Below are 15,598 nucleotides of genomic sequence, written 5' to 3' on the forward strand. Positions count from 1 at the left end.
ACGAGAAGGTTAAATCAAGAACGGCAGGTGATATACATTTATTTGTTTTTTCTTTAGGAATTATGTATCAGTTTGTACTTATAGGATGTTTGAGATACAAAGAGATGATGTTGACAGTTTGAATAGTGCAGAGACCTCACCGGTCATCATTTATTCAATTCAAAATTCTATTTTGTTTATTTCTTACATTATCTTGCCGGTCAAACATGAGGTAGTTCTGTTTGTGATTTATGCTTGTTCTCACCAGGATAGATCAGTGCACTATTTATACCTGTAGCTGTCAGCATTCATTTGTATTCCTTAATACTTACAGTGGATTAAACGTTCTGGTTAAAAGAGTCATTTACGGAAATATTTTTGGGAAGTTGATGCTTGTATATCTTGCAGTATGACATGCTATGCTCCATGTAAAACTATTAATTCTAACTTTAGCATAACATAATAATGTTAATACTATATTATAACATTTTGCTATTTATTTTTTATAATTGTATGTAACACCTTGATCTTGTATAAATTGAGAGATTATGTTGAATGTAGTCTCTATGAATGTACTTCTAAAGCAGACCAACAAAAGACCATTTTAATTTGACTAAAGAGCAAAAAGGTGATTCAAAATGTGAAAAGATTTATATTCAATTTCCCTTATTGTACATTCATATTCATTTTTGCATAAGATCTTGATGCTGATTAAAAAAAGTTACTTATTTAATTGAATTAAAAATAACATAATTATAAAAATATACAAAAATAAATTTAAGTTATGGCTCACATGTCTCAAATACTCAACTATATATTATTTCTATGTATTATATTAACTAAGGCCTATAGATTTTTCTTTTAATATATATATTTCAATTTACTAAAGAGGATGAGAATCATGTGCACAGGAAAATGAATGTGTAGATTGTTTGGAGATTTCCAGTAGCTCTGTATACAACAACCTTTTGTTTCTTGGCAAGGCAATCAATTATGGGAATAAAGCGTCACGAGCGGGGGAACTTGTGGTCAAGTAGATTTCAGAGCGTAATAATCTTCCAAAGATCCATTTTTGAAAGAAAGAAATTTTCACAATCATAATCAGCAGTAAATATCCATGTATCCTGATTTTTTCCAGCCACAGGAAAACTTTTAGTCAAAGCAAAATTCTTTGGTAGCAATAATTTAGCTAATTGCCCCACTACATTTACATTAATTGCAGATGCAAGCACTACTCTACACTACTAATTATTATATTTTAAACGTCAAATGTTTTATTCTAAATAATCATTTTATGAATATTTTGATGACCGAAACTTGAACAAAGGCCAGCTCTTTCTCGATAACAGTAATTTTCTTTTTTCAAATTGAGCTTTTTATAATCTATTCAATGAGTGGATTCATTTTATTAGTAACTAGGACTTGAGTTACTGAGAGCTGTATACATTTGTTTAAATGTCTGGTGGTTTTGAATTAAATATTAAGGGGAGAAGCTTGTCCGGTGTCTTTCTCTCTGTCTCTCTCTCTCACACACTCTCTCTGTCTTTTCATCGGTTCATCGTGGCTCAGTTTTCCTCTGTCTTTATCTCAGGCAATAAATCCTTCAACATGATGTCCCCCACTGGAGATAATTCTGAGCTTCTGGCGGAAATTAAAGCCGGGAAAAGTCTGAAGCCGACACCTCAAAGTAAAGGCTACACGACGGTCTTCTCAAACAGCAGCACAGCGGGGAACAATGTAGGTCACGCTCCCTCACAAAACACATACAAGACTAATTTAGTTATTTTACAAATACCTATGAAGTGAAATCCTTTGCCTTGCTTGAAAATATGTGGGTTAATCTCACAAAGCCTGTCAAGAACATTCAAATTACTGTAATGTGTCCAGATGTTTACTTGTGAGTTTGTTTGTAATTCTCTTTATTCTCAATGATGATTCTCATTATATTGTCATTACTACGACACAGTAAAGAAAATCATCTTTTAAAATCATAAATTTTACCATGTATTCTTTAAATGAGCATATACGAAAGGCAGTACAACAAACACCACTATGATGTAGAATTATATTCAGTTATATACAGTTATAGCAAAAGATAAACATTAGTAACAAATGAGGTTTTATACGTTAATGCAGCAGGTATCATACAATCAACATTTATTTTGTACTGCATTTAATTATAAATATACTATTGTTCATTGTAATTTTTGTTTATTTTATCACGCTTTAAATTTATTCGTATGGCCAAATTATTCAAAATTAAATAAAAAAATATATTTTAATAAAGCATTAGATACATTATGAAACATGAAAATTGTGGGGTAATTATGCTTAATTGTCATGAATGTAATGTCGTAATGAAAAAAACTCTTAATGGTCCTAAAAACCATTTTATTAATGACAAATAAAATGTATTTTATAAATTTTATTTTTGAGGGAAAACATGGCATGTTTTGTGACATTCACACATGAAATTAGTTACAGCAGTTGTCTACTGTGTAACCTGTGACCTTTCGTTTGGGTGTGACCGCCATTGTTTGAGGGTTGGGATTGTGATGCAAATATGATGTAATACTATTTGTATTAGAAGCGTTGTTGATTATCCATAGAAACAAAATACAAACTGACAAATCAGTCATGGCACGCACCAGTACATACAATACCAATGGGCATAAATCCTTATTGTGGAGTGATATTTCTTTAAATACTTAAAAATATACTGTAATTCTGTATATAAAAAAAAATATTTCTTCCCAGTTATCAACTGGGAAACTGCACGTGCCACAAAAAGCATTGAACACAGTTAATGTTATAGTGAAACAAGTCATACTGTAGTTCAGATCATTATAAGAGTGCAGCTCAGTGAGCTGGCACCAAATCTATTCTGCAGGATAATTCAGCCAAGAGGCTTGTTTAACACACGGATGGTTCTGTTGAACAAGTTGCATAATTAAGGAAATGATAGAAGACCTTAAATTGCCAACCAGCAACTTCTAGGAATAAATTCAGAATTTGTAATTAGTTTCCTCTGTGTAAATATAAGTTTGAAAAAGATGTGAGTGGTTTTACTACTCAGAAACTCTTAATTACATCAATTCCAATGTGAAGGGAACACAGCATTGTAGATGGATTTTATAGGACAGCTTACAAAGGACTCATGAATCTCAACGTCATACGAAAACCAGCTACTGGTGCTTTAAAGAACCCATAAACCAATACACCGATCTGAAAAACCTATAAAGTAGAACCATAGAGCAAGCTCCAGAACCCTTTAAACATTTTTTTTTTATAAGAAGAGGGTTCTTTGTTGATTCTAAAGGCCCCTGCATTCTACGTATGAAATTGAAGAACAAAACTTTGTGACGTCATTTAGAACAAAATCTTGCCAAAGTGAAGATGTTTTTGCATTCGTTTCTGTGGTACGTAATGGCTCGCAAGGGAGAAATTTTAATAAAACTTCTTACCAGCTGCTAAACACCTTACTGCCATTGGTCCACACCATCTTTTGGTTTGACCTGGAGCTTCTTAGAGACCAACAACCAATTCCCATTCAGTCAGTCAAGATAAGTCAACATGAAAACCCGGTGTGCATCGTTATTAGCCAAATGGTGTAAACTCATCTTTAATCTCATCTAAAATACATCTGTATGATCATTATGAACAGTTTCATCATAAATTACAATAACAGAGTGTAATCGGCGCATATTATGGCCGTGTATAGCATGTTAACATGTTCGTTATAATGTAAACATAACAAATTATACATTATCCACAGCATATACACTGATCAGCCACAACATCAAAACCGACTGACAGGTTAAGTGAATAACTTTTATTATCTTGTCACAATGGCACCTGTTGTCAAGGGGTGGGATATATTAGGCAGCAAGTGAACAGTCAGTTCTTGAATTTCTTTTGTTGGAAGCAGGAAAAATAGGCAAGCATAAAGATCTGAATGACTTTGACGAGGGCCAAATTGTGATGGCTAGACGACTGGATTGGAACATCTCCAAAACGGCATATCTTGTGGGGTGTTCCCGGTATGCAGTGGTTAGAACCTACCAAAAGTGGTCCAAGGAAAGACAACCGGTGAATCGGCGACAGGGTCATGGGCGCCCAAGGCTCATTGACTTGTGGGGAGCGAAGGCTATCCCGTCTGGTCTGATCCCACAGAAGAGCTACTGTATCACAAATTGCTGAAAAACGTAACGCTGGCCATGATAGAAAGGTGTCAGAGTGCATCGCAGCTTGCTGCGTATGGGGCTGCGTAGCTGCAGACCAGTCAAGAGTGCCCATACTGACCCACGTCCACCGCCGAAATTGCCTACAATGTGCACATGAGCATCAGAGCATGTGCATTGTTTACCTGAGGAAGAGATGGGAGCAGAATGCACCATGGGAAGAAGGTAGGCCAGTGAAGGCAGTGTGATGCACTTGGCAATGTTCTGCTGGGAAACCTTGGGTCCTGGCATTCATGTAGATGTAACTTTGACATGTACCACCTACCTAAAGGTTTTTGCAGACCACGTATACACCCCTTCATGGCAATGGCATTCCCTGATGGCAGTGGCCTCTTTCAGCAGGATAATGCGCCCTGCCACACTGAAAACATTGTTCAGGAATGGTTTGAGGAACTTGACAAAGAGTTCAATGTGTTGACTTGTCTCCAGATTCCCCAGATCTCAATCCGATTGAGCATCTATGGGATGTGCTGGACCAACAAGTCCGATCTATGGAGGCCCAACCTCGCATATTACATGACTTAAAGGATATGCTGCTAACGTCTTGGTGCCAGATACCACAGGGCACTTTCAGAGATCTTGTGGAGTCCATGCCTCGACGGGTCAGAGCCGTTTTGGCGGCACGAGGGGGACCTACACGATATTAGGCAGGTGGTTTTAATGTTGTGGCTGATCGGTGTGTATTACTTTATATCATTATTGAGGAGTTAAAACAGCTTCTTTACTTCTTTACCGACAAGTTATTTGATCTGAGTTCATAAAAACTCCAATCTTTCGCCGCGCATTTGTCGTGCCCACCCTGTATTTGTCGAGTTTGTGCTACGAATCATTTAAAAAATTATACTTCATAATCTCCTAGAGACGGGCTTCAAAGTTATCCATTTTAAAAACAGTAGGTAACGACGACTCAGCTGCCACGTGTTATTGTAAATAAAAAATGTCACGTCCAAACCACACCCATGATTAGTTGTACCCAATCATCAATGATCTTCGGCCAGCCAAGTTCTCCTTGGTCAAGAATTTCAGAGATGTGTGCAATCAGGAGAAATATCACCAAACAAGCACATTGGCAGAACAAAAACTTCACTGCATTTTGTCATTATTTAAAGGCGAACTAGGCTAAGCCTGTTTGACTAGTAAGTATAAATTTGCCTGCAAGTCTGCTGGGGCCTTAAGGTGCTGAGAATAACTATTAAATAACTTTTATTTTCCCTGCTGCAACATCCAGCTTAAGCTGATTGTTGTGTTTTGGAACATGGTGGCCAACACAGATTTATAGCTGGTCTAAACCGATTGTTAACTGGTAGAATGGTACAAGCTTCAAAACAGCTTGGTTATACCACCTTAATGTGGCCAAACTGGGTTTTATACATGTACAGTTTAGAAGTATATATTTAAATACATTTCATAAATATTTTATTTATGTGCTATATATATATATATATATATATATATATATATATATATATATATATATATATATATATATATATATATACTATGTGTGTGTGTGTGTGTGTGTGTGTGTGTATATATATATATATATATATATATATATATATATATATATACACTCACCTAAAGGATTATTAGGAACACTTGTTCAATTTCTCATTAATGCAATTATCTAATCAACCAATCACATGGCAGTTGCTTCAATGCATTTAGGGGTGTGGTCCTGGTCAAGACAATCTCCTGAACTCCAAACTGAATGTCAGAATGGGAAAGAAAGGTGATTTAAGCAATTTTGAGCGTGGCATGTTTGTTGGTGCCAGACGGGCCGGTCTGAGTATTTCACAATCTGCTCAGTTACTGGGATTTTCACGCACAACCATTTCTAGGGTTTACAAAGAATGGTGTTTAAAGGGAAAAACATCCAGTATGCGGCAGTCCTGTGGGTGAAAATGCCTTGTTGATGCTAGAGGTCAGAGGAGAATGGGCCGACTGATTCAAGCTGATAGAAGAGCACCTTTGCCTGAATTAACCACTCGTTACAACCGAGGTATGCAGCAAAGCATTTGTGAAGCCACAACACGCACAACCTTGAGGCGGATGGGCTACAACAGCAGAAGACCCCACCGGGTACCACTCATCTCCACTACAAATAGGAAAAAGAGGCTACAATTTGCAAGAGCTCACCAAAATTGGACAGTTGAAGACTGGAAAAATGTTGCCTGGTCTGATGAGTCTCGATTTCTGTTGAGACATTCAGATGGTAGAGTCAGAATTTGGCGTAAACAGAATGAGAACATGGATCCATAATGCCTTGTTACCACTGTGCAGGCTGGTGGTGGTGGTGTAATGGTGTGGGGGATGTTTTCTTGGCACACTTTAGGCCCCTTAGTGCCAATTGGGCATCGTTTAAATGCCACAGCCTACCTGAGCATTGTTTCTGACCATGTCCATCCCTTTATGGCCACCATGTACCCATCCTCTGATGGCTACTTCCAGCAGGATAATGCACCATGTCACAAAGTTCGAATCATTTCAAATTGGTTTCTTGAACATGACAATGAGTTGACTGTACTAAAATGGCCCCCACAGTCACCAGATCTCAACCCAATAGAGCATCTTTGGGATGTGGTGGAACGGGAGCTTCGTGCCCTGGATGTGCATCCCACAAATCTCCATCAACTGCAAGATGCTATCCTATCAATATGGGCCAACATTTCTAAAGAATGCTTTCAGCACCTTGTTGAATCAATGCCACGTAGAATTAAGGCAGTTCTGAAGGCGAAAGGGGGTCAAACACAGTATTAGTATGGTGTTCCTAATAATCCTTTAGATGAGTGTATATATATATATATACCCACATATATTAAATCAGCACAAAAATATTAAAGGCTTTACAGTTATGTCTACCATGATTTATAAAGAGTTTGCAATTAAAATAATACTTTTTTTTTTAATTAAAAAGTAAACATTCTCATGAGTGAGTAATAAACATTTTGTGTTTTTGGTCTGCACAATTCCATTCTGATCACTCGTTTTGAATTCCAGGAGGAACGTCCAACATCGCCACCACAGCCTCTGCCAAAACCACAACTTAACGACAACCAGTTCGCAAAGCCAGATTCTCCACTGCCCAACAGCCCACCCACACCACCCACTCCCACGGCCAGCGGTGGGTCGCCCCAGAGTCTGTCCACATCACAAAGCAATGATCAGCTCACACCTGCTGTCAATGGAAATACTGCTCCAGTCCAGAACAAGTCCAATGTGGTGGACGCGGAGAGTCTGGTGCCCACCCATGATGAGCAGGGACGGCCCATCCCAGAGTGGAAGAGACAGGTGATGGTGAGGAAGTTACAGGTGAAGATGCAGGAGGAGGAGGAGAACAAGAAGAAGGTGAGTAGATAAAGTTACAGTCAGGTGTTTTCAACATAAGCTGAGACAGTGCATCTGTTATCCATCTTATAAGTCATGTAGACATATAACCCTCACGTCATTTAGACACTTTACCCAATTAAATCAAAACAGGACTCTTAGTCCGTATCTGTTATGTTGAGGTGATTTAAATACTAGCGATCTCCTAAAAGTTGACAAAAAAAACTTTTAGCAGATTTAAAAATAAACAATAGCCTTTCTTTTAAAAAAACTAACTGAAGAAAAAACTATTAATGGTGAACAATTTTTGTGTTGTCACAGTGGTCTGAATAATTGTAGTGTGCATGAGAGGCTTAAATGCAGCAAAATGAATGCATTTTCAAATTAAAACACATTAATGTGGACGTGCTGCATTCCATTCAACTTGGACTATCAAAATTTCGTACTTGAAAAAGTGCAATAGAGCGGCACTTGAAATTGGTCCTCCAGTTTGGAAACTTATACATTTTGTCATAATGCAGAAATATATACATTTTGATGTGGTTATGTGATGTCACTCTGACATAACGGGACCAGGGAGATGTACACGGTTAATGGCAAATATTAAATTTTAAGCAAATAGAATCCATCAACAAGTCAAAGTTCCTACATTACATAATACATATTGTAACGTAAACGTTTGCAGAGACAGGAGTGTAAAACACGGTAAATGATCCTCCCTGTTGATAATTGTACACCTGCAGAACAGCATCGTGTTTAGTAGCCAGGAGGCTTCATTATTGAAAAATGAACACCTGCCAAGTTAACAGTAGAATTGCCATTTTGCTTCCTTATGCATAATCTTCCAAGCGCCGGGCAGAGGAATGTCTATATGGTTGGAGATATCAAGTAGGAATATCCAACATCCCACTACGTATAAAAACGCAGCATAAATGCCAACTGTCTTTGACCAGCTAAAGCACATAGCAAATCATGGTTTATCTGTGTTGCATTTCATTCAGTCAGGAAATGCATTTTAATATACTTTATTTAATTGCACAGCTATCAATTGGTTGTGAGTATAATGATTAATGACTGTGATTTAATCTAAAGGCTGTTAGCCCTATAAAAAAGGAACCATACCTTTAAAATGTCCTTCCTCAACTTCCTGTTTCAAAAGGAAATATGTCAAAACAGGAAAGAAACAGCACTAGTCAAACCATAATCCCACATAATTTTTAGATGTTTATCTAGATTGCTTTTTGTAAAAATTGTCTTTATGATTTAACTTAACATTAATACAATTAATGATTAGGTCCATGGAAATGAGTGCATTTTCTCAGCTTAAGAGGTCAAAGCTATCCTCCTGTAGTTTCATGCGTTAGTTTTAGTGGTATGGGGCACTGCATTACTTCCTCAGATTTGTATTATTTTAGATATAAACTGGAGCTTTGGAATTGATAACTGATCTATCTTCATGGAGGATAGCTCAGATAGTGTGTGTTTGCATGGTGTTATCTTTGATCCCTCTTTGAATCTAGCAAAATGATGTGTTTGATCATTCACTTTTCCATAAATGAGAAAAGGGTTTATACAGTGTATAGGTTTTCTGAGTTACAATAGCAGTTCTTGTGGTTGAGCAAACTTTTTCCAATTATAACTGAATTATTTAAAAAAAAATATATGTATTTTAAAGTTTTTGGGGCAGCAGGAAACGGCTGTAGTTGAAAGTTCCTTTAATGGTTAGTTACATTGTGTGTATATGTATGTGTGTGATATATATATATATATATATATATATATATATATATATATATATATATATATATATATATCACACACACACAACATTTCACATAAATATCCCTTTAATTTCTGCCAGCATTATACTCAGCTTACAAAGAATTGCTATTCTGATTACATATTGGTTATTAAATCAACAACATTGTGTGGGTAGTACATTACGGTTTTGTTTAGGGAAGATTTTGTGCTCTTTATGTCTGCTAGACCAGGTTCCCTAATGCAACAGAAAGAAGCTAAAATTAGTATTTTAATTATAAAATTCTATCTTAGCTCAATATATGCATGCAATATGACTAGGCTATGTAAGCTATTTGTAGGTTGATTTCACTGAAAATGGTAACACTGTGGCTCTGTAGCGCTATCAAACCAACTACATTGACTCATCCAATGGTGTGAGTTTGGGGCATCTTTTTGTGCACACAATGACAGATTGTTCAGGAAAACTATTTGAAAACTATTATTATTTTTGCATTATTTGTTGACCCTGATGGCACAGAAATTGCACACTTAACCTTTAAATGGCATTATCGATTCACTTTTGCTGTCGAATTTGTTGTAGGAGATTATAGATTTTCATATGTTTGTTAAACAACTCTCTTGTTGACTACAATGATTTTAAAGCAGTCCCTTGGAGAATTTCTGCAGTTTTGGCCTGGGTTTTATTACAGTGCAGGGATTCAAGTGATGTTGTGCAGTGTGGCTGGATTTGTCTCTGTTCTATGGAGTGATGCAGTGTTCATTTGGGGCTGCAGATACCATCCCAATCAAGCTTAAGCATGTTTGACATTTACAAATGAAGTATTTGTTTAATGTGGCTTATTGGCGATGGTGGATGGCAGCTCTAAGTTTTTACATGGGGATTCAGTGGTGTGATGCAAAGCCCCTTCACACTGCAAGTGACATATAGACCTTGAAGTGCAGTTGGTCATCTTGGTCATTGTACTCATTTATATGTTTATTTCATGTTGTACCTTTTTAACACCCTGAAAGTTTCTTAAATGTTTGTCTAGATCAGTGGTAACTAGTCAAGTCCTTTGGAAACACAATCTATTCCAAATCTAATTTACACAAAAAGTACACTTTTAATACACTTAAAGGAATATTCCTGGTTATTTTCAAATTAATGTATATGCAATGCCGATATAGTGTGTTGTCGATAACCACAAGTGACCGTGACAGTGATAATTGACCAGCACGGCAAATGCATTTTTATAATATGCTATCACAATGTTTTGTATGTATAACCATAATTCTTTAAACATGTTAACATAAGACTGGTAAATAACTTACCAACCCTCTCTGTGTAAAGCCATCCAATCTGTCCAAAACTCATGTAACGACCAGCTCAGGTATCTGAGCAAGTACAATTGTCTGTATAGTAATGTTTGCATGGAGCAAACTCCTGGCCCATTCACCCATAGGAATTACTTTGGTAATGCATAACTAGAAGTTTCTTCACCAAGAAAAGCAATCCCACTTTGCAAGACTACCATTTTGAGTTTTACCCTCTCTAGTACACTTGCCCCAAATGCTTAAATTATAAGTGTTTTACTGTAAATGCATTTCCTATCCATTAAAAAAAACACTTTGAAACGATTGTCTGTAGTTATCACCAGCAGGCCACAGATGGTACGTAGACATTACGTTAAAATAGCCTGGAATATTTCTTAAATATAGTTAATAGATTTTAATTAAAAACCTTGACCTTTCATTACAATTATCTAAGACAAATATGGGGTCTTACTATGCTTAGCTGCTTTTTATTTTTGCTGAAGTTCCCTTCAACTCAGTAAAAACAAGGCGGTATCATTGCACCACTAAATTCATGTAAAGTTTGAAATGTTTGAGGTGAAGAGCATATATGTAAGGCATCGGATCCAATGGCTGAAGAACACCCCGTCCTCTGTTTTTGTCCCCTTCTATCTCCTCCTCTAATCCTACTTTTAGTTTGTTGCCAGTGGATACTATCAGGCCCAAGATTGGCATTATTCTCATGTGCACAATGCTATACTGGGTCCATTTGGGGAACTAATGACCGAGGATGACCTCATCCGCATTGAGAGGCAGATTGAAAATCTGCAGGTCATGCACAAAGTGACAGAGGTGGAGAAAGAGCTGGAACAGCTGGAGCAAGAGTTGAAGCAACTCCTACCTGTATCTGCGGCTTTGAACCAAGACCACTTCTCTGTTAACCCCAAACAGGTTCATGGGCAAGCAGAGGACTTGCCTGCCTGGTGCAGCAAGATCTCCACGCTGCTCAAAAGCATGGCCATACTCCTTGCGACTCTGGGTGGTAAGGAGGTTGATATTTTGGATATGCTTACTCAAGGATATGCGTACGAGGGCCTGAAGAGTGGAAAGGGCCAGACAGAGACCTCAAATTCAGTGGCCTCTGGGAACATTGGACGTTCGCAATCATTCTCCACTCGAGAGGAGGTGGAAAAGGAAATTAAGCAGTGTGGTGTGTCTGTGAAGAACCTGAAAGCCAATTACGAAATTCATAGCCAGTCAAAGAATGAGAATGACAAAATGAATCACTCATACAAGCGCACAAGTTCCTTGCCAGCAGTCAGTGAATATAGTTACCTGTCAGAGCCCATTCTTGAGGATGAATTACTGTTCTCTCCATGTGAGAGCAACTCTCAATTCGGAGATGGTTTGCTGTTAGAACAAGATTCAAATTTATCATTGGTGCATGAAGAAATTATAACACAATCCCATGCCCCTTTGACGTACACTGGGCCTAAAAGTAGTGGACCATTGGACTCAGAACACCAGAAGCATTCTCATTTTCCTACAAACACAGCAATAAACTCAGAGCATCTCACAAGAAGTCTTGAAGTCCAGACAGACCTGAGCTATGTTCAAGAATGTATCGAGATGCGAAAGGAGAGGATTGTGTTTCTCTTCCTGGAACACTGGAGGAAGTACACCATGACTGAGTCCTACAAGTGTGCTGGAAGAGGCAAGACTCTAAGCATTGATACAAATGACTGTCATTCATTGTATTATCACAACCTAGCTGAGCCAGGTGGTACACAACAGACAGACGATGACCAGCTGCTGCATTTCATGAAGCAGAGACAGGTGGTGGGAAATCTTCTTGGCCACTGGAGGACCATCATGAGCCAGGTGCCCACACGGCAAATCCGCAGACTTAGTCGAGCTCAGATGATCTACTGGCCCGAGCACTTCCTTCCTCACATCAACGGGTTACCTGTTCAATATGAGAATCTAACCCTTGACCTTTTCATGCTAGGCTACTTCCAGTTGCTCGAGATGAATATGTCTCGCAGTGAACGCAAATTCCGGCACTTGCTTTGCTATGAGATGTTTGACCGGCTTGGCAGCCACCCATGGGAAGTGATCCGCCAGTTCCACCGAGAGGTGATGGAGAGCATCGAGAGAGGGAACCATGATTGGTCAGATGGCTTTGAAGATATCAAGCTGAAGTATTTTGGTGAATCTGTTGAGGGTGGTGGGCTCCTTGAGGCTGCCAAGCTCATTTTGCCTCCAGAGGTTCTGCAGGCACCCATGAACCCAACTCAAGAGTTCCTACAATCCCAACAATGTTCCTCAGAGAATCCAACTATGAACTTTGCAAATGATTCGGTGGTACTGAAGAGTTTCAGTGAAGCTCAACTACCAAATGATGCTGTTGCAGTACAGAATGCTGCACAACCAGAGGACTTACCACATGGAACTGCAACAGCTAAAAGTCCCCAGACTGCACCCACATGCACTGTGAATGAACAGAGCCGAGCAAATCCCCAAGAAGAGCCTAATGAGGACTCTATCAAGCTTATCTATGAGCTTAAAGAGTTTAGTAATGAGGAGATTATTCGATACATTGATCGAAGCTTCGCCTTCTGGAAAGAGAAGGAAGCTAAGATGTTTGACATCTGACTTATTGGGTCAAATTAGTTGATGTAGGAGGAAACATTGATCAGGTGACAGAATAAAAAGCATGTGTTAAGCAGATCAGCAAACAAAATTAGGGTTGTTCGGTCAGGGAGGCAGCTTCTTGCTAGAAACATTTGGATTGTCAGAGAAACAATCAAATGCTGAGCTTAATTGAATGCAAACAACAACTGTGTCCTTTCAACGTATATCATAATTCTGAATGCAATTATTTGTTCAGGAACCATGAAAAGAGATGCATGTAGGAGATGCAGATGCACACAGGCATATAAAAGCTTTCTTTTGAAATTTTACAAAAATTTTTGGGTTTTGATTTAAATGTACATTTGGACTTCAAAACTCAATCTTATTGACATGAGTTATGAAAAGTCCTACTATGAATGGTCTGTTCCAAAACTTATTAGCTCCTGCCAGCATTGGCAGCTATCTTCTATGGCAGAATCCTTACTGAAATTATGTCTCATAAGAGACCGTTTTGCAACACTACATAGGCGGCTGCTCCGACACACGACTTCAATACAGGTGACGAAGAGAAACTATGTAATCCTCTAATGAGCCTAAATAATCACAGCACAAACACATTTTGAGTAAAATAGTCAGTTGTGTGTCATATTAAACTGTTATTTATAGATTATAGGTATAATTATAGGTATAATTTTAATCAAAATTTCTCTTATTTCGTCCATCATCTTGGATTTATTTTTACACCGAGCTCATCACGGTGTATTTTGGGATTGCTTTCCCAGGGAAGGATACATACTTAGAATCTGGCCAAAATGAGATCTCTTAAGAGGCAGCATTATTAGGGGGCCTGGGTAGCTCAGCAAGTAAATATGCTGACTACCACCCCTGGAGTCGTGAGTTCAAATCCAGGGCGTGCTGAGTGACTCCAGCCAGGTCTCCTAAGCAACCAAATTGGCCCGGTGTATATAATGTGGTAATAATGTTGTTCTCTCTCTCGGTGGGGCACTTGGTGAGTTGTACATGGATGCTGCAGAGAATAGCATGAAGCCTCCACATGCGCTGTCTCCGTAATAACGCGCTTGGCAAGCCATGAGGTGTGCGGATTGACTGTCTCAGACGCGAAGGCAGTTGAGATTCGTTCTCCACCTCCCGGGGTGAGTCGAGTCATTACGCCACCATGAGGACTTAGAGCGCATTGGGCATTCCAATTTGGGGAGAAAAGGAAAACAAAAAGAAGCAGCATAATTAAGATACCTAGCTTTTGGAACAGCCTTTGCATCGGGAGCGCGCCTATGATGTCTTAAAATTCTGCCTCCGGAGGACGCTCACTAGGTTTTGGAAAAGACCTGAAGATAAAACCAAAAATACATAGACATCTGTGAAGTAAAGCTCACATGATACTTTTTTTTTTGTTTTTTGGTAGAATAGGAACTCCTCACTGAGTATATTTTTAACATATCAACATTGAAGGGGTCATGACAAACTCTTTTTTTATATATATATATAATTATCTCCCCTGAGGTCCACTTATAATATTAGTAGTTTTTTGGCAACAAAACAGACATAATTTAGTAAATACAATCATTTTCCACCCTGTCTGAAACACTCTGTTTTAAGCTCTCTGGACCTTTAAGACTTCAATGTAAATGACCACTGTTATGATTGGCTAACATCGTACAGCCCCTAAATGTAATTGTAAGAAAACGAACAACAAGCTACACAAGATTATAAAGCTAAATTTCAGGGTTTACACATAACATACACCCAATACATTGCATCCAAATACATTAAACTGTTCAGGGCACATTAACTATAAAAGACATGACATTTGAAATATTTGTGAATGAAACTCTTTACTTATGGTTTTGCGTTAAGTCCAATAGAGATTTTAACTGCCACATCTTTAATTATGCTCATTCAATAACATTTTCTTTGCAAAGCTTGAATCATGTATTGACTGGTTCACAAGCAGTCAATACATGATTGACTGCTTGTCAATCATGTATTGACACACATGACACACATCTCCAGAAACACATCGGTATGACCAATGACGTCCATCTAGTGCATGATTAAAACAATTAAAAATAGCACAGATGAGTGCAAAAATGGTCCAGGACGCTTTCAAAACAGCAAGAAATAGCTCAGCTGTTTTAACTTGACATTGCAACTTTTAAAAGCTGCACGAGATGTATGATAACGGTCAAAGTCGTTTGTCTAGTGTTTAGAAAAACATTTATATCCAGATAGGCACATGAAGGTGTCTTGTGTAAGTCCTCTTAAAAGTGTAGATGAATGTCCCATGACAACCCCTATGTCCACTTCACCTGTGTGACAGACGGAGTAAGCACCAGTGGGCGGGGCCTAGGGTGCAATGATGAAAA

General features: G+C 38.2%; 1 protein-coding gene across 3 annotated transcripts in view; it reads left to right on the forward strand.

Moving 5' to 3' along the window:
- The window catches only part of espn (espin), a 128,545-nt gene that overhangs the window by 101,404 nt on the left and 11,543 nt on the right, over positions 1-15,598 (forward strand). For all 3 annotated transcript variants that reach the window (XM_052108420.1, XM_052108421.1, XM_052108423.1), the window contains 2 exons: positions 1,571-1,716; positions 7,221-7,568. In XM_052108420.1, the coding sequence (XP_051964380.1) occupies positions 1,571-1,716; positions 7,221-7,568 (494 nt within the window). The remainder of the gene's footprint in view (positions 1-1,570; positions 1,717-7,220; positions 7,569-15,598) is intronic.

Source organism: Xyrauchen texanus, chromosome 37 (assembly GCF_025860055.1).
Source record: "Xyrauchen texanus isolate HMW12.3.18 chromosome 37, RBS_HiC_50CHRs, whole genome shotgun sequence".
Taxonomy (NCBI): domain Eukaryota; kingdom Metazoa; phylum Chordata; class Actinopteri; order Cypriniformes; family Catostomidae; genus Xyrauchen; species Xyrauchen texanus.